The sequence below is a fragment of the Camelus bactrianus genome, chromosome 1 (genome assembly GCF_048773025.1).
Source record: "Camelus bactrianus isolate YW-2024 breed Bactrian camel chromosome 1, ASM4877302v1, whole genome shotgun sequence".
NCBI lineage: Eukaryota > Metazoa > Chordata > Mammalia > Artiodactyla > Camelidae > Camelus > Camelus bactrianus.
Window position 1 is genome coordinate 94,125,858 of NC_133539.1, and position 19,685 is coordinate 94,145,542.

The 19,685-nt window shown below is 39.6% G+C and overlaps 1 protein-coding gene across 2 annotated transcripts in view; it reads right to left on the bottom strand.

Annotated features, from left to right (window-relative positions):
* ARHGEF26 (Rho guanine nucleotide exchange factor 26) overlaps positions 1-19,685 on the bottom strand; it is a 117,961-nt gene that overhangs the window by 40,445 nt on the left and 57,831 nt on the right. For both annotated transcript variants that reach the window (XM_010952012.3, XM_010952013.3), the window contains exons 7-9: positions 11,739-11,891; positions 8,537-8,666; positions 4,675-4,749 (exon numbers count right to left, since the gene is read on the bottom strand). In XM_010952012.3, coding sequence (XP_010950314.1) covers positions 4,675-4,749; positions 8,537-8,666; positions 11,739-11,891 — 358 coding nt within the window. The remainder of the gene's footprint in view (positions 1-4,674; positions 4,750-8,536; positions 8,667-11,738; positions 11,892-19,685) is intronic.

The following is a 19,685-nucleotide window of genomic DNA, read 5'->3' on the forward strand; positions in this document are numbered from 1 at the left end:
TCAAATTTGTAAGCTCAGAACCCAGCTCAGCACCCAGCTCAGCACCTAAGACGCAATGAACATTCAGCAAATGTTTCTGTGTAAACTGCCTTCAGAGATAACTTAACAAGTCAATTAAAAAAAGTGGGGGGTGGGGGAAAATTCCTTTATAGTTATCCCACCTTAAAATGAAAGAGAAAAATGGCATTATCAAGTTTGGGTTAGCATCTTTATTTCCTAAACTTCTAAAAACCAATTCCATGAGCCACCACTCCAGAAGGCATACTGAAAACAAGAAAGTTCCCAAGATGTCTTAAGCAATGAGATCATCAGTGGGCTCTATTTATTGACTATTTTGAAGGGACAAGCAGTAATTTGAATATGTGTGCTCGGGTGTATTTATTAAAATCAGTCTCAATATATTAAAGTTGTGCCTTCCTCCAGCATCTGTCAAAGCTTTATTAAATTTGGCTCACTGATTTTTTGTTTTAGGCCAAATGTACATGGCGGAAAAAAAGAGCTCCATCTCTCTCATGAAGAAATATAAATTTAAACAAAAAGACAGTATTTTCAATCTGTCATATAAAGATTAAAAGAATATTTGACGCTGGGGAGTGTGCAGTCAATAGACACTTAGAAATACTTCTGGTGGTGACAAACCCTGGGGAAACCCTTCTTGAAGGCACTTGGGGGCCTTTAAAACTTCCCTACCTTTTTTTCCCCAATAAACCCACTTCTAGAAACACATCGACAGAAATATCACACAAGCACAACCATTTATGTAAGGCAATATTCCAGGCAGCACTATTTGGAAGAGTAAATGAAATGGGTACCATGTGAATCCATGTTTAAGTGTACACTTACACACCCTGCAAGGACTTGCAATAAAATGAGAATAGTCATTATCTTTAATAAGGTTACTGATACATTTTATTTTCTCTTGTTTAAATTTTTCAATTTTTCTGTAATGGATACTTACTACTTTTTTAAAAAAACGTATTTTTTTCAACCTGAAGTGCATTCTTTCAGAGCACGACTTAGAGAGAAAAATAAAAAATTAATTCCTCTCTTCCACACTCCTCTCCCTTCACCATCGGTAACCATGGTTGAAAGTTTGATGTGTCTGAGTCTGGGACTCTCCCTATGAACCGATGACGTGCACATGAATATAAACACACTTCATTATCTAGATGTCATCACACTGTTCTGCAAATTCATGTTCTTCACTTAACAATACAGACTCGCAGACACAGTAAAACAATCTTATGGTTACCGGAGGAGAAAAGGGGTGAGAAGGGATGAATTTGGGAGTTCAAGATTTGCAAATACTAACCACTGTACATAAAAATAGATTAAAAAAACAAATTTCTTCTGTTTAGCACAGGGAGTTATTATATTATTACAATCTTTCAATAACTTTTAAGGAAAAAGAATAGGAAAACAAACATATGTATGTATATGCATGACTGGGACATTATGCTGTAAACCAGAGACTGACACACTGTAACTGACCACAGTTTAAAAAAAAAATATGTATATATATATATCTTAGAGATCTTTTCATGCTAATACATCTATATCTACCTCTTCGTAAACAGCTGAAGCAATAAGTTACAGGAAAAGATCAGAGAGAACTTGGCGACGAGAAGGAAAGCTTGTAACTTAATACTATCTCCAAATACAAGCAGAATTTTTATGAGGTGAGAGTTAAAGCAGTTATTCTCTTTCCATAGGAGAGTAAACAGAAGAACACAGCAGGGAAGATGTCATTGGCATAAGACACCATCTCTTGTCCACCACTCCTTATAAACCAGACACCACTTTGCACAAGCTGAACTATCAGATTCCCTGGAAATTTCCCTCCCCCTGGGTCCGCCCCAGCATGTGAGCAGAAAATCAGGAAGCAAACACGTTTCAGTTAATAGAAACATCTCTCGTTTTTCACTTGTTTGACTAGGTCAATAAGTTTCCAAAAGTCCCAAATTCAGTAAGTTGTCACCATCATTTCAGCATCACATTTGAGCCATTTCACCGAAATATTATTCACACTATGCAAAGAAATTTCATTAGCATCCTAATTACCAAAAAGGATATTACTCATTTTTTCTAAGAATGAATAATTATCTAGACAGACTTGCCCAAGGGCCTTAAGTGCAGTCTGGTTCTAAAAACTGGGGCCTCAACACACAAAGTTTCACTCCCTAAAATAAATACTAGGAACTCTCAATTTCCTTCATTTCAGATCAAACAAACAAGTGAAATTTTGCATTTTGATTGTGAATCATAAATGCTATATATACACAATCTTTCTGTTACAAATACAGAATCTATAAAACCCCATCTGGAGGGCAGGGTATAGCTCAGTGGTAGAGCATGTGCTTAGCATGAATGAGGTCCCAGGTTCACTCCCCAGTATCTCTATCAAAAAATAAATAAATAAAAATAAATAAACCTAATTACCCCCCCCCCCAAAAAAAAAACCCATCAGTACATTCACAAATGAAGAAGGTGAATCCCTGAGCTAGCTATTTTGATGAACTCAGTTCCCTGGAACGCTAGGAGACTGGGGAATAATTCTGATATTCACGACCCCTGCTTAAGAGAGAGAAAGAGATGCTGCCCTATGGAGACAAAAAAGTGTCACTGGGACGCACTTCCTCACAGAGGGTCCTTCATAAAGTACGCGTCAAGCTAAGGCAGTTACAGTGCATTTTTGCGGCCTTACCTAAAAGCACCAGTGTCCAATCAAGTGGACCAGGGATGTCTGAAGGGACATAGCATTCTCCTGTCACTGGGACGTGAAATTCTCAAAAAAATTAAGTATCATTGCCAGTCCAACTCAACAACCAACTCCTACTACCTTCCTCCTTTCTCTTCTCTGTGAATTCTTTTCCAGCTTCTCAGAAACAACCAAACAAACTTTGACACACTCTCTTTCATGTCCGAGGCTCAAACTTCTCTCCTAAAGACCCTCCCCTCCCCAAAAGGATTTGGGGTCCTGGAGAAGAGACCCAGAGGCAGTAGGACCTTAGATAACGTCACACCTGTTGGGCTAAGTTTCTTCACTTAGTGTTTCCTAAAGTGAGATATGCAGACTGCTGATGGAGCAGGCGATGCATTTAACGGGTTGACAGATTGCTATGGGTTTGAGTGTTTGTATCCACCCCAAAATACATGTTGAAATCTTAACCCCCAAAGTTGATGGTATTAGGAAGTGGGGACTTCGGGAGGTGCTCAAAGCCGTGAGGATGGAGCCCTCACTAATGGGACTAGTGCTTTACCCTTGCTCCCTTCAGCTGTGTGAGGCTACAAGGGGAAATCTGCAACGTGGCAGGAAGAGGGTGCTCAGCTGACCGTGGTGGCACCTTGATCTTGGACTTCCAGCCTCCAGGACGGTGAGGAATAAATTTCTGTTGTTTATAAGCCACCCCATCTGTGGTGCGGTGTTTGGCTCTAGCAGCCCAAATGAACCAAGATGCAGACAAACTTATTTTTAATATAAAAATGTATGTTAGAAAAATAAACAACTAGCTCATAAAACCCATGACTTTGTATTTATGATTGGCAAGGATGAGGATAAGTAAAATAGTCCATTTAAAGTTGCTTAAAAGAAACAGTACTTTTCACAGTAAAGTGGTACAAAGACATCCCAAACTCAGAGGTGGTAGGTACGCACCTTCGAGATGTTTAGGAAGCGCCTGGTGCGATCATCAGCTTTGCTCCCCTGGGCCTGGCCCTGTCTCCAGTTCCAGTCTCTCCACTGACCTCCTGACCCGGGTATCCTCTAGGGATCTCAGTTACAACACATCCAAAGTGGAGCCATCAGCTTCCCCCTGTGCATCTACTCCAGAGATAAATAAGCGTATCCATCTGGCCACCCAAGCCAGAAACTTTCTGCCTTGAATTCTGTCCACATATATGCCCATCCAGATGATCTCCAGGCCCACCTCCCCAGAGTTGCAGCTTTGCTTCCCTCCATCTTACTATCGCATCAGCGTAGACCACTGGCATCTCTGGCCTGACCAATTATACAGGCCTCGTAACTGCGCCCTAGCCCCACGGCCATCCTCACAGCTTCCACATCACCCCAGGACAAGGTCCACAGCCCCCTAACTCGGCTCCTTAGTGCACTCTCTCCTGGACTGGGCTCTAGTCACGTTAACAACAGTCCAGCTCTCCCAATTCTACCAGCGCGTTTCTGCCTCTGGGTCTCTACGAACACCTGAGACCCTCTTCCCCCCGTCCCGGGCCCACGGCTACTCTTGCTGCAGGTTTCAACTGCAGTTACTATGTCCTTCTCTTTCATGTCACTCACCAACCTTTACTGTAATTCTTATTTAATGTCTGCCTTCCCCTGCACACGGCGCATTCCATGAGGGCTGTAACCACATCCGTCTTATTCATCCCCATATTTTCAGGGGCTGGCACTGCAGTTGATACTTAATAAATATTTGGTGAATGAGAGAATAAATAAACAGCTATTCAGACACCAAAAGAAAATAAGATATCTAAAGGCCCTTAAGCCAAGACTACCTGAAATGGTAAAAATGCCAATTTCATTTGAGTACAGCAAACATTATTTTGTTTTTTCAGCCACCTAAGGAATGGTGTGCAAACAGCTGTGAGAAGCTACCAGTTTTCAGCATCAAACCCGGGTATGTTCTCTTCAGAGGTGTATGAGTGGTTCACAGTTACCTTGCCTACTTCCTTCAAGGCCCTTTTGCAGACTTCATACTTTGGAGAGTCCTTAGGTGTCTTTTGACAGATGGTCTGCAATAAAGTAAAAGAAGAGCAAAGTCAATTGATTTGTTGTACTAAGTAAAATAAAACCAATGCCCAGCCATATACTTTAGCAAGCATAACAACACTGAACACAGTATTACGGATGAGTATAAATATGACATTAAAATCCAATTACAGAATTAGGAAATAGTCTTTTTAAATGAAGGGGTTCCACGTAAATCCAGGAGATGGCTAATTAAGAGGAGAGACTTCACAAGTGGGTAAACTTGGTTTCAAATCCTGTATCTGTTCCTTACTAGCTATGTGACCTCGGGCAAACCACCTACCCCGCCTCTATAAGCGTCAGTTTCCTCATCAGTAAAATTAGGGTAATGCCAACAATGTCACAAGGCTGTTGCAAGGGTTCGATGGTAATGCATGCAAAGTTCTTTATGAGTGCCTGGCATATAGTAGGCCCTCAATGAATGACAAAATTACTTTAATTACCACCATCATCATCATTATTACTAGAGGTTATTATATTTGTAGATGATATGATATGAATAAAAAGATCAAGAAAAATGGCTACTGGGTTTTCTTTTGATATGTTTATAGTGCAGTTTTTCTGATGGTAAAATTGAGTTCAAAGAGGGCCAAATGAAGGTATATCCAATTATAACTTTTTTTAAATTTTTCTTTTTTTTTTTTTTTTTTTGGAGGAAGAGGGAGGTGATTAGGTTTATTTATTTATTCAGCTTTAGAGGAGGTACTGGGGATTGAACCCAGGACCTCATGCATGCTAAGCATGCGCTCTACCACTTGAGATATACCCTCCCCCAATTACGTATAACTTTTGAAACTACACCCACTCAAAGCCAAGAGAACCATTTCAATTGTTAACAATGTTCACCTCCATAGACAAATTTCACTAAATCTCCAAATGAAGTAAAACTGAAGGAGACCATGTTTTAAGTACATTTAGATTCTGCCTGAGTGGCCAGATTCGCACACATGGGAAACAGACTAGGGCAGCAGGCATCAAGCAGAGGTAGAAGGGGCTGGGAACTAGCAAACCACTGGTACCGTAAATGCAGACGAGCACCAGCCTATCGATCCAAAAGTCAGGTGTCAGGATTGTTACGTGTGACAGGAGACTCACAGAGTGTACCATCAGTGAGTTTATACTGATGGTTCTCAAAATTTTTTGACCATGACCCACTGTAAGAAATACATTTACACTGCAACCAGTACACATGCACACAAAAAACGAAACAAGTTTTTAATGAAATACTATTTAACCACATTACGAACTGTGTACATATCATATACCACTCATTCTACACTATTTCACTTTTTTAAAACACAGCTCAGGATTCAAAAATCAATTTCATGGGTATGAAAGGAGTTTGGGAAAATACTCACTCTTGTCTGAGGGCAGGCATCCTGAGTCCACAGTGTCTTTGCACATTTTAATTTTTATGTAAAATTTTGCACATAATGAATTTTCTAGGGAGAATGGCTGCAGCTTGACTCACAAGCTCAGAAAGGTCTCTGACCCCAAAAAGTTGACAGCCCCCTAGGTCATCACAGCATAAACCTCCAACATGGTACACAGACACATACGTGAGATTTTGCGAGTCCTGATCTAGCTAAGCGATTTCCTCAAAACTAAAAAGGGAGAGACTATATAAAAGGCTGAGTGATCATAGCACATACAGAATCAAAGGAAACACAGTGAAAACATGTTCTCAGAAGAAGAAAAAGAAAGAACCGTGAAAATTCAGAACTTTACAAGAAATGCTACATTTAGAAAGCAACCATTTCTTGTAAAAAAAATAGTTAAAGTTTGAATTAGTATTTCCCTATGTGGATGGAAGCTTCACTATTTGTACAAATGTCTTTGAAGTTACACGAAATAAACTTTACAGCCAAAACTTTGCTTTTATAACCTGGCTGCATTCTATTCTTAGACATGATAAAATATCGATTAAAAAAATAAATCAGGGCTAGATTTTCAAAATGGCAAGTTTCCCAGTACTAGGAGAGAAGTTCCTAAATTACAGGTGAGGGACAAGGAAGGGTGTAAAGGTAGTAGACTGAGGTGAACCTGGAGCAGCAGGTGCTGTGAATTCTGAAATGATCACCAAAACTCCCCCAAACCCTACAGCAGAGCCAACCAAGTGACCATGATCACACGATTTTACTCATTTCAAAATTTCACTGTTTCTTTAGAGTATCTCTTCGAATTTATAATGGAAGATGGAAAAAAATTCATTTTGTAAACTTACTCAATCATAATTTTTTGCTGTATTTTTATCCTATGTTTTGATTTGTAAAAATCAAGTATGTTTAAAATGACATTATATTAACATTATGATCCAATTTTAAAGTAGAACTATGCCAAAATATTTTCACTTGACCAAAAAGACACTCTCTGAGCTACCATATGACCCAACATTTCCATTTCTGAGCATGTATCCAGAAAAGACAAAAACTCTAATTTGAAAAGACATATGCACCCTAATGTTCAGAGAAGCACTATTTAGAATAGCCAAGATATGGAAAAAACCCAAATACCCATCAACAGATGACTACTTTAAGAAGATGTGATATAGATATACAATGAAACATTACTCAGACATAAAAACGAATGAAACACTGCCATTTGCAGCAACATGGATGGACCTAGAGATTATTATACTAAGTGAGGTAAGCCAGACAGAGAAAGACAAATACTATATGATATCACTTAAATGTGGAATCTAAAAAAATTAATACAAATGAATCTATGTACAAAATAGAAACAGACTGACAGACATAGAAAACAAACTTATGGTTACCAAAGGGGAAAGGGAGGCGAGGGAGGGATAAGTTAGGAGTTTGGGATTAATAGATACAAACTACTATACATAACACAGATAAGCAACAAGGTTTACTGTATAACACAGGGAACAATATCCAATATCTTGTAATAAACTATAATGGAAAAGAATCTGAAAATATACACACACACATATATATAACTGAATCACTTTGCTGTACACCTGAAACTAACACAACATTGTAAATCAACAATACTTCAATTGAAAAAAAAGTCACTCTTTGGCCCACTAGCTGGATGGCAGGGGTTATGTCAGCCGCCCCATCCCTCATGGCGGCCAGTGCAGGTCCAGCCCAGGCAGTGTGCAGCTCTCCTGACCCCCCGCCTGGCTGTCCTCTCAACTGTGTCTCCCACCAGGCAGTCTCTCGTCTTCTCCCAGCCACGTCTCTATTCTAAATCAAATACTCGTTTTCTTCATGAACGTTCTGTAACATAAGAAGGATGCCAGACTTCCTCACTCATTTTGAGCAACGCAAAATAAGGCAAGTGGATGCCTGGTGATGCTGAAGAGGGTCTCCTTCCCGTGTGAAGAGGAAGCACCTCAGCATCTTGGGACATTACAGGAAAAGGATTTTAGTGATCAACCAGAGGAAACTGAGGCCCAAAGAGGCTAAGTTCTTGCCCAAGGTCACACGCATAGTGGCTCAGGCAGAAAAGGAATCCAGGACTCTTGACTTCTACAAGTCAATATTGTTCCCATTTCAAAAAATGTTGAGTAAGTGGCAGAAGTAATCTAACTTCTTTAGAGCGACCACAAAAGCCTAAATTGAAGACAATTTCCAAACATACCAGTGAGACACAAGTAGGGTTTTCTAACCGAACAGCACCTTCTCACTTAATTGGGGGAATTTTATGGAAGAGATATAATTTAAGTGGAATAAGAATAATTTTCTTAATCAGATTTCTGGCAGCACAGCTATCCCCAGAGAAAAGAGACACCAGATCACATCTTACGTCCATCAGCAGGGGAAGGCGGGTCACCCTCTGCATGGGGAGAATGAGAAAAGAGATCATGGGTAAGTTCCTACAGTCTTCATGGGACTCGATTCGGGACAAAACTTCCTTAAAAGATGGGTTGGTGGCTCTGAGGAAAAAGAAAGAAAGAAAAAAACTTCAAAACACTTCCTCTTCAAGTTAAAAAGCAAATAAAAATGTATTATAAAATATTGTGATAAATTCATGTGTTATCAATGATTTTTAAATATATAAACAATGTGAACACACGATGACGTAGGTAGACAAGGACGGCTTGTCCACCTTTTATAGTCAAGACTGAATATAAGACGAGTTTAGGGTACCAATCTGAACAGTAAGACGGAAATGTGTGAGCTAGAAATTTTTAGAAGTAGAAAGTAAACAAATGAAGAAGTAATGGTATCTTAACGGTGAATGTGTATATTATAAATTATTATACAGACTAGATCTCATATCTGATCATCTACAAACATTTCATTAAAAAAGACAGCAAATATGTTTTAAGCCACTTCTCCAGCTCTAGATAATAATCTAAGAAAGAAATGTCAAAATGAATTTACTTACTAGGAGGCTTTTGGACTCTTTCAAAGCTTCTAAGACAGAAAACCTTTTGACCATGTTGGTCAGAACATTCCTCCTCTCCCAGTGACATTAGAACAGTGATAATACTGCCACAATATTTGTATGGAATTGTAAGATACACCGGCACAAAGGATCTCATGTGGAACCACCCATGTAACTTTTAAGGAAGGCTGAGGCGATTCCAGTAAGAATGGAGCCTCAGAAAAGTCCCCAACTTGCCAAATAACAGGCCTAGTATTCGGTAAAGACAGAAGTCAAACTAAGGTCTTCCGACTTTCAGCAGGAGACCTGAGACTGCATCTCTCACCTCACTTCACCCCAAGGGCAAGGTGGAGGTAGAGTCCCCGTGCGACCTGCAAGGAGAAGGTGGGGAGGGGATGGCCCTGGGCTCTGTAATCCCACGATGGGGGGCAGGGGAGGGCCAAGAAGCAGGGTATAGTGGCAACTGTAACTTTAAAAAAAAAAAAAAAAAAAAAAACTTTGAAACTTAGATGGTTTCCTTCAAGGCTGCTAGAAATAAATTAGGAAATACCCAGAATAGCAAATTAAAAGAAAGCACATAAAAATGTTTTCAATTTCACTTTCTCAAATTGAGGAGTTTTAAAGTTTCCTTTCCTGCTGGCTTTGAAAAGATGCTTAGGAAGTTGGGGTGAAAAAAATCAAATTCCAACCCAGCTGCATATTTAAATCACTTAGGTCCCAGGTACCCTCCTCCCCTCAACCCCTCACCCGCAAAGATTCTGATGAAATAGTCTGGGACAGATCCTGGGCATTGTTTGTTTGTTTCGATTCCCTAGAGTTTCCAAAGTGTAGCTGAAATTCACCGCCTTAAACTTAAACTCACATCAACTGCAACAAAGCTCATGAAAACACAACTGCTAATTTCCATGTGAAAGCTCAAATGATGGTATCATTGAGCCAACCGAAATAAAGCCTTTATTTCTTAAGAGTCACATAATGTGCAGCAGTACCTATTCACATTTTTTTTCAATCCTGCAAAACAAAATGAAATTTAGCTCTAATTGAAGGCTTTTCTTTCTTCAAGGCATATATGTAACTTGGATTTTCTAACAGTTACAGAGTAATAACCTGTACATCAGGTGTTCCCATCCTGGGTAGGGAGTTAGAGAAAGTGACCGGTCTGATTCTCCACCTCTCTCCCCCGCAAGGGGTATCGGACAATGTCTGGAGACATTTTTGGTCACCATAACTGGGATGAGGTGGTGCCACCAGCATCTAGTGGGCAGAGGCCAGGGATGCTGTCAAACACGCTACAACGCACAGGGCAGCCCCCGTAATAAAGACTTGTCCAGCCCCAAATCGATACGGCTTCATACGAATCATCTCATCTGGGCTGGGCAGCTGTGGGTTTTCCACCCTGCTTATACTAGATTTTGATGAGGGTGTGGAGAGGGAAGGGGCATAATCAGCCCTTCTCTCCAACTACGGGGCTGTTTCTCCCAGCAGTCCTGAAGTAACGATCGTCAGCCCCGACCCCTCCATGGGGTCTCACGTGTGCATTGAAGCTGACCTGGGGTGCATGCTATGGTCCCTCATGGTGGGGTGAGGGGGGGACGAGAATGTTAACAGCCAGTGAGCCCTCAGACTGAGTTTACAGCAAATGCACAACTGTACTGCAGAACAAATAGCTCCTTGTGATCAACAAGGGCCCCGAAAATAAAACAATATAGATATTACTGAACCACTGTTGACTCTTTTAAGGACAGAGATGGTATATATATCACACTAAAACTCTCAGTAACCTAAAGACAACAACAGGAAAAGGTGTGGAGGGAAATTTAAAGCTTAATTCTGTTTTGTTTTGTAATTAAAGCCTTGAAGAATTAAAAAAAACAAACTGCTTTCCTCTAGAATTTCCCTGCTCACCTCACCCTTCATGACCCCTCAGGGAAATCAGCAATTCCTATAAACAACCGCACAGAGTTGTCGCTGGAGTGGACAAGATCAGAACACGAGAGGAAACTCTGGACCCCAGGCACTAGCTCAGCCTACTCAACTCTCTTGGCCTCAGGCAGACTACTTGATGGCCAGCTAACTGCTTAGAAAACAACCTTCTCAAAGTCCGAGATTTGCAGATATTAACTACTGTATATAAAATAGATAAACAACAAGCTTATTCTGTAAAGCACAGGGAACTATATTCAATATCTTGTAGTAACCTGTAATGAAAAAGAATATGAAAAGGAATATATGTATGTACAGGTATGACTGAAACTTTATGCTGTACACCAGAAATTGACACAACATTGTAAACTGACTGTACTTCAACAAAAAAATAATAACAATAATTATAAGGATTAAGTTTGAAATGATGATCATTCCCCGGTGTCTTGCAGTAATTTAAAAAAAAACAAAAACAACAATAAACTATGATTTCATAATTGCTTTAGAGACAAAATTCTCTACAAACTAGATTTTTCTACTCAAACACCCTTACCCTGAAAGCAATCCTTTCTCCCTGAGAAATAGACCATCAGGAGGCATTTCTAATATAATTTAAGAAATTGATTAATTTCAATCAATGTGATCTAGCTAAAACAAAGTTAGATAATTAAAACTAATATTCAATGTTGCTTACAACAATTTTTGTAATGTCCGCTGTTGGTAGACTTCATTCGTGCAGTATTTCACGTACGGGTCAAATGTGGATGCTGTGTGTTTTTCCACAATGTCACTTATGTCATCTATGAAGATATTATTCTGATGTCTTGCTTCCAACTCTGTGAAGAATCTGAAAATACAAAGAAACGCATTTACACTTTCTTCTGTATGCTCTAATAGACAACAGATTATCCTCATGTAATGATATTAAACAGGGCTTGAAAATATCAACAGTACATAGTACCGACTCAGAAAGATAACAAGAAAAAAACTACAAAGAGTCTAAATTTAAATCTATCATATTAACACCTTATTACTTCATATGGTTGGCTTAAAACATTGATAATCCAGGGCATTTCTGTGCTTTCAGGTATATTTTAGAATGTACAGATTTCACTATTTCTCAAGAATTCCCTAAATACTAGGGAGGGCAGGATTCATGCTTATGTATTTTATTGTATTGAAAAGCATGAGTGCCTACGTAAGTACCTAAAAAACAAGTCTGAAATAAACCTAATTCTATGTGTCCAGTCTCTCAAAAAAAAAAAATCATATTATTTTAAATCTAATACAATGCATGGCATTTAAACGTCTTCATAAATTATTTAGATTGTGTTTTATGGTTGTCAGGGTGTGCTTGTGTGTATGTTGTGCGCACGTACATGTGCATACACACACACGTGAATACCGTGTCCAGTTCAGTAAAAATTAAATAAACAATGAATAATTAATACAATTATGTCCCAAATATTGCACAGGACATCTTGGGCGTCTTGTATTTTATCTGGCAACCCTAGATTGCATCAATTTTAACAGAACATCAGAAGCAGATATCTGAAACAGTGTTCCTGCTTAAAAAGTGGTCGGTCCACAGACCAGTAGCATTGGTACCCTCTAAAAGCATATTAGAACTAATGCCAAATCTCACCACCCACCTCCCGCAGTCTGAACCTGCATTCTATCCTGATCACCTGGCAATCTGAATGTACACCGAACTTTGAGAACGGCCCTAGAATACACTTCCTGACCACGTCTGGAGTGGTAGGAAAATCTATCAGGAGTAACTATCACGCAAGGACTGACACATTTTCTAAAAAAGTGTGATGAAGATGAAACCAACAATACTTTCTAGTGCTGACTTTTGGAATGGCACAAGGGAAGGTTAGTTTTCCATAAGCTTTTCAGCTTTCAGCACATCCCTTCTCCTCACCAGTGTCCATCACACACAATTCAAGGCTAACAGTGAATGAGGCAGTAGAAATTCAGACAGAATGATTAATAGAAAATATGGGCTAACATTTGCTCACATTTATAACAGTTATTTTCAAAGAAAATTCTGGCACTCAGAAATAAAACAATCAGGACATTAAGAGGTCTTGTTTTTATAAACTTAAGTGGACATTCAACTCATTTTAGTATAAACTGTATTAGCTTGTCATCACTATCTATTTTATTTTTTAAAGTTTCCATAGGCACTTAAAAGACAAAGAAATATATTTTAACTCCCTAGAAGAATGAACTTATTTATATCCGAGAAAGCATTTACATTTTTATTTCCTTCAAAAAAGATTTAAGGAAAATAATCAGCATGATTCCCATCCACATGACCTGGTCATCCAGCCCCTTGTTTAAATCAGCAAGAGGAGAAACGTCAAGCGCACTCCACTGGGGTTTTTGGCTTCCCTTCCAAAGGGATCAGGGTTAATGCGCACAGCAGCTCCTAGACCAGAAAGCACACCTCTAAGTTTCAGAACTCCGTCGGCAGCTTCACTGTCACTTTGTCGAGACTGAACTCATTAACATTCAAATAAAATATCAAACCCTCTCCAAAAAAGTTTCAGAATTTCAGAAACCTCCAACTTCAAACCCCATACAAATAAAAACAGTGTTTCATAAAGAATATTTTCTATCTAGACTGGTCCCTGACTTCAAGAAGTTTGCACTATTTCGTGGTAAGAATGATAAACATAAATGATATAATTGTATATAACTACATGTTGGAACACATGTACATAAGGGTGTTGGCGGCAGTATCTTTTTTTTTAATTATATAAACTATATTTTTTTATTCTGGTAAAATATACACTACATAAAAGTTGCAATTTTCACCATTTTCAATGGCTTTAATTACATTCACAATATTGTGCAACCATCATCACTATTTCCAAAATACTTTCATCACCCTGAACAGAAATGCTGTCCCCATAAAGCAATAATTCTCCATTTCCTCCTCTTCTCAGTCTCTGACAACCTCTAATCTATTTTCTCTCTCTATGAATTTGCTTATTCTAGGTATTTCATGTAAGTGGAATTACACAATATCTGTACTTTTTGTTTGGCTTATTTCACTTAGTATGATGCTTTCTAGGTTCATCCATGTTGAAGGATATATCAGAACTTTTCCCTCTTTATGGATGAATAATATTCCATCGAAGGTACGTACTATAATTTGTTTATCCTTTCATCTGTTGGTGAACACTTGGGTTGTTTCCACCTTTTGACTGTTGTGACTAATGCTGCCATTAACATTCTCATACAAGTATCTGAGTCAGTTTTCAGATCTTCGGGATATGCATCCAGAGGTGGTATTTCAACCTCGCTGACTCTGCCACTATTAGTATATTTCAAGAAGTGGTAGTATAATACTAAGACCAATACAGAAGAAGCTGAGTTACACACTAAGGAGAGATTATCTCATTAAATGATGGTTGAGTAAGAAATGATCCTTCCCTTCCTGACACTCAAGAGTTGAGTGGCCCATGGGAGGCATAGAGCCAATTAACTGTGATACAAGACCTATAACAGAGGAAGACAATGAAAAGTCCAGGGGCAGGTGACTGATGGTGTGAGGTGAGGAGAGGGGTCACTGGTGATGAGGGTGGCAATTTGGGGAGCACGGAAGCAGGGCACTGCAGGCAGAGACACAATGTGGGCACAAGCATGAATCTCGTTCAGAAAACAGTAGGGTTCAGTGAGGTGAGGTGTTGACCACAGGAGGAATGGGGCAGAGAATGAGGGCTGAAAAGCAAGTGGATCAAAGCTAGACTGCAAAGCTTCAACTGTAGGCTGAGGAGCTTAATCTGTGGACAACAAGAACCTGCTGGAGGTGTTGAAGCCAATAAATCATCTAATCAGACAAAAGACAATTGAGACAGAAGAGAGGTGGGAGAGACAGACCACAAACAGGCCAGTGAGATGGCTCACCTGGGCAAGTGACAATAAAGCCTGGCAGTGGGAAATCAAAAAGAGGACACATTAGGGTAACAGTTTAGAGGGAAAGTCAGTAGAATGGAGAAACTTATTAGATGGGAAAGTCAAGGAAGATACTGCGGTTTCTAGTCAAAGCTTCTACCTGGGCATCAAGGTGGGTCATTAAACCATTCATGAAGACAGGGACTTTGGGTGGTGGGGGGTGGGTAGCAAGATGAAAGCAGTTTAATTTTCCCTTGGCAAAGCCAAATGGACAGCTGAAAGTACACATCTGTGAGAATTCAGAGCCACAGGAATTCTAGGTAGTATACGGTCAGGACTAGTTCATTTTTAGCGGGTTTTTCATATAAATGCAAAATATTTGCAATTTCTTTTAGCTCCAAGTGTCATTTAAAAAATGTTCAGAGAAAACTGAAAAAATAAGAAACCATTAAGTTATTATCATGTAAATCTCAGAAATAAATATCTTAGAGGCAAATATCTCTTCCAGTTTCTTGTCTTCAGCTAACTGTTACAGTCTGAAGGAATGCAACTATAAAACCAAACACAACAGTAACTTGGCTTCTCCCAGTGAAAAGGAAAATTCATTTATCACTATAGAAGGTTTGCCAAAGTACCAGATTAAAAACAAAAGTACTAATGAAATATCTGTTTATGCTGCTTACTATAATATAATATAAACCAAACCACCCATCTTTTATTTTGACAGCAGCATAATTGACATAATTCAAAGCTTTCTATGTTAAATTATCTACTGGTTATTTTGGTAAATTTACATATTTTACTAAGTGAGCTGAGCAACAAACAAGCCAAGAAAGTATTACTAAAGAATGAGGTATTATTTCAATAACCAAGAATGCCAGATATCCAAATGAAATCTGAAGCAAAAGTAAAAGCATTCTGGTTCCCTGGATGAAATTGAATGAGTCTGTGAAGTAATTTGGCTTCCCTGAAGGACAATTTTTTCATGGAAATCTATTTCAGCCCTATGAATTATTTTTTCTGGCATACCACCTTCATTACTTCCTCTTTGTAGCATTACCAGGATGATCATGTTTTACAACCAATCATGTACAAACTTTCTGTACAACCTACCAAAATTCTAACCTCATTACTAACGTTGAGATTTTGAAAAACCTCTGATGGACCAGAAAAGCTTCCTGGAAGCAGTGCCTCTAACTCAGAAGCCCAGGTTAGCCCCGTTTGACTGCTGACTCAACCCTCACCAGCATCCGGTGGCTCTGAGGTCCCACAGATGTGCATTTTCAGCTGTCTGTTTGACATCTCCAAAGCAACACTAAACTACTTGCTTCCTGCTTCTTCTCCCCCAACCTAGTCACACCCATACTTCAAACGAGTGTGGACAGTGACTGCAGCCTGCCCAGGTGAGCTTCTTGACTGTGCAGAGAATGGTCAGACCACCAAGAAACCCCAGGGAGGCCTCCCAGGAGAAGGGACTTCAACATGAGAACTGCACGGCCATGTCTGAAGAGATGCTCGAGGCCTGTAGCCTCTCCGCTAGTATTTCCTAGAACTGCAGGGACGGTATATTCTTTAGGCTGTTTGTGGTTGCTTTATCAGGTGATGGTCTTAAATGTAACACTGGATTTAGCGGGAAAAACGAAGTCAACAGTGGGGCAGCCACTTCTAGTCTACTCAGCACATATACTTTCATGAGTGTCACTTTCTCCCTTCCACAGTAAGCAGAAAAGACCTACAAATGTTTAAGGTACAGGTGTCCCCATACCATTACCAACAGCCTTCTTAAAATTCAACTGGTAAGGTAATGGTCATGTCAAAGATAAGTGTTCATTCCTGAGAACTCTTGAAGATTGTACAACAAATCCACCTATCTATAGAAAGAATTAAAGCTTATTTAATACAGACAACAAATCTGGTTTCATCACCAGTCAGACAAAAAATATCCCACGTCTAGCACAGGATGACATCCTTTGGTGGATGTCAAGGTGCAAACGATTGATAATCATGACCACTCTTCACTGCACCAAGCGCAGTGCTTCCCATGTACTGCCTTCATTTAATTTAATTTTCAGGCCTACTTTATGAGATGGCTATTATACCCATTCTATAGATAAGAAAACCAAGGCTAAGAGAGCTTAAGTCAAAACTTGAAACAGCTGAGACTCAGTTTGAACCCAGAGCCGGAGCCTTTCTGAATTCACAGCCAGCAACTGAACTACCACACCTACTGTCTCTGCTCACAGGTGTCCACTGATCTGTTAACTACCAGCCAGCCCTCAGTCTAGACATCCAGCAAGAAGGCTAGCAGCTGGAATGGAAAAAAAAAATGTCTTTCCAAGAAGATCAACTGTTGAACCATCTCAGCAAGTAACTTACATACATCAACACGGTAAAGACTCTGACGTGGATTCATGCTGTGGCAAGAGCTGCAGGACAGCAGAAGAGTCGACAGCCTCCCTTGGTGCAGCCACCAGGAGGGTGGCCACCAGTGATGTTTTCCAGTCCTGACCCACATAGCAGGAGCAAATACGGGTTTACAGGTGCCCTGTGAAACCCTCTGGGAGTCATTCATCTCAGCCTTCCCTGTTCCCTACTGCGCTCCTCTTTGCCCCACTCACCCTTCAAGTCTTGGGTTAAATTTCATCTCCTCCAGGAAGCCTTCTCTGACCCTTCTGGACTGGATTAGGCTCCTTTATTGTATGTATGTCTTTAATAAACCTCACTGCTTTTCCTTTCGTGTACCTACTATGATCATAATTGATTGTATTATGATTTTGTCTTCCTTTGTCTCTCTCAGCAAGGGCTACAGGACAGGCTGTGCCTGATTTGTTCAACACTGTATGCTTGGGGCCTAGCCACAGGACCTGGAATATAAAAGACAGTCAAATGTTTTTTAATTGAAGTATAGTTGATTTATAATGTTGTGTTAGTTACAGGTGTATAACAAAGCGATTCAGTTATCCATAAATATATTCTTTTTCATATTCTTTTCCATCATGGTTTATTATAGAATATTAAATATAGTTCCCTGTGCTATATATAGTATGACCTTATTGTTTATCTATTTTATATACAGTAGCTTGTATCTGTTAATCCTCAAATCCTAATTTATCTCTCCTCACCCCCTTTCCCCTGTGGTAACCATAGTTTGGTTTCTATGTATGTGAGTCTCTTTCTGTTTTGTAAATAAGTTCATTTGAATCATATTTTAGATTCCACATAGAAGTGATACCATATGGTATTTGTCTTTGTTTTTCTGGCTTACTTCACTTAGTATGACTAACTCCAGGTCCATCCATGTTGCTGCAAATGGTATAATTTCATTCTTTTTATGGATGAGTAATGTTCCATTGTGTGTGTGTGTGTGTGTGTGTGTGTCACATCTTTATTCATTCATTTGTTGATGGACACTCAGGTTGCTTCCATGCTTGGCTATTGCCAATAGTGCTGCCATGAACACTGGGGTATAGGTATCTTTCTGAATTCGAGTTTTCTCTGGATATATGCCTAGGAATGGGATTACTGGATCACACGGCAACTCTATTTTTAGTTCTTTAAGGAACCTCCATATACTGCCTTCCATAGTGGCTACATCAATTTACATTCCCACCAGCAGTGTAGGAGGGTTCCCTTTTCTCCAGACCCTCTGCAGCATTTATCGTTTGTGGACTTTTGAATGATGGCCATTCTGACTGGTAGGAGGTGATACCTCATCGTAGTTCTGATTTGCATTTCTCTAATAATTAACTATGTTGAGCATCTTTTCATGTACCTATTGGCCGTCTGTATGTCTTCTTTGGAGAAAAGACAGTCAAATATTTAATGCGTGAATAAATCTGTGTTTTAAACAGAAAATTATAATAATGGAATTCATTCAAGGAATTCTGCTCTACTGCTATTTTACCAAGAATGTAACATCTACAAAGAGGTCTGTCTCTACCGTGCTTCACTCACTTGTAAGTCAAGTCAGTATATATTTATTGACCACGAAGTGAGTTCCCAGAGCCATGCTAGGCGCAGTGAGGGCCACCAATGAAGACATGAACTCCCAGCCTACCCTTTTACAATCCTGTCAAGTACGGTCACTAACGTGAGACCAAGCCCAGCCCACGTTTCTTCAGTGGCAGCTGCACTTACCAAAAACCCTGCCAGACCGGCCCCTCCCCCACCTGATTTACGGACAATTCCAGGCTGCTAAGAAGCTCAGCACTCAGCGCTCTAGCTGGGGAAGCAGGGCTCTGGATATAATCAGCGTTCTCCTGTGCCCTTCTTGGAATGGCATCCTTTCAAGGTACTTTTCCTTCATTAATATCCATCTGCCGAAAGCAAACTCAAATCATTCCTGGACTCCTTCCTCATTTGAATGAGTTGTCAATCTAAGTGGCGGCAGTATTCCGCCAGAGAGGGTCATATTCACTTACGCTGGAGACGTGTAACATACCAGGCAGGTTTTCCATGTCTAAATTGCTGTTATATAATAAAATGCCTTCACTAAACAAAGAAATATTCCAGATAAGTGGCAGCAAACTATGTGCTGCTGGAAATACTTTTCTAACAGAGCAATAACAGAACGTTCTGTACTCTACCAAAGTGAATTTATATTCTGCTGCGGGTAAATGAGATTTTGGGCTTATTTGTTTGGGGGTTATTTTTGTTTTTGTTTTTGTTTTCGTTTTTTGGTGGTCACGTTGACACTAAAGATCAGCATCAATTTCTTTTAACACACTGGATC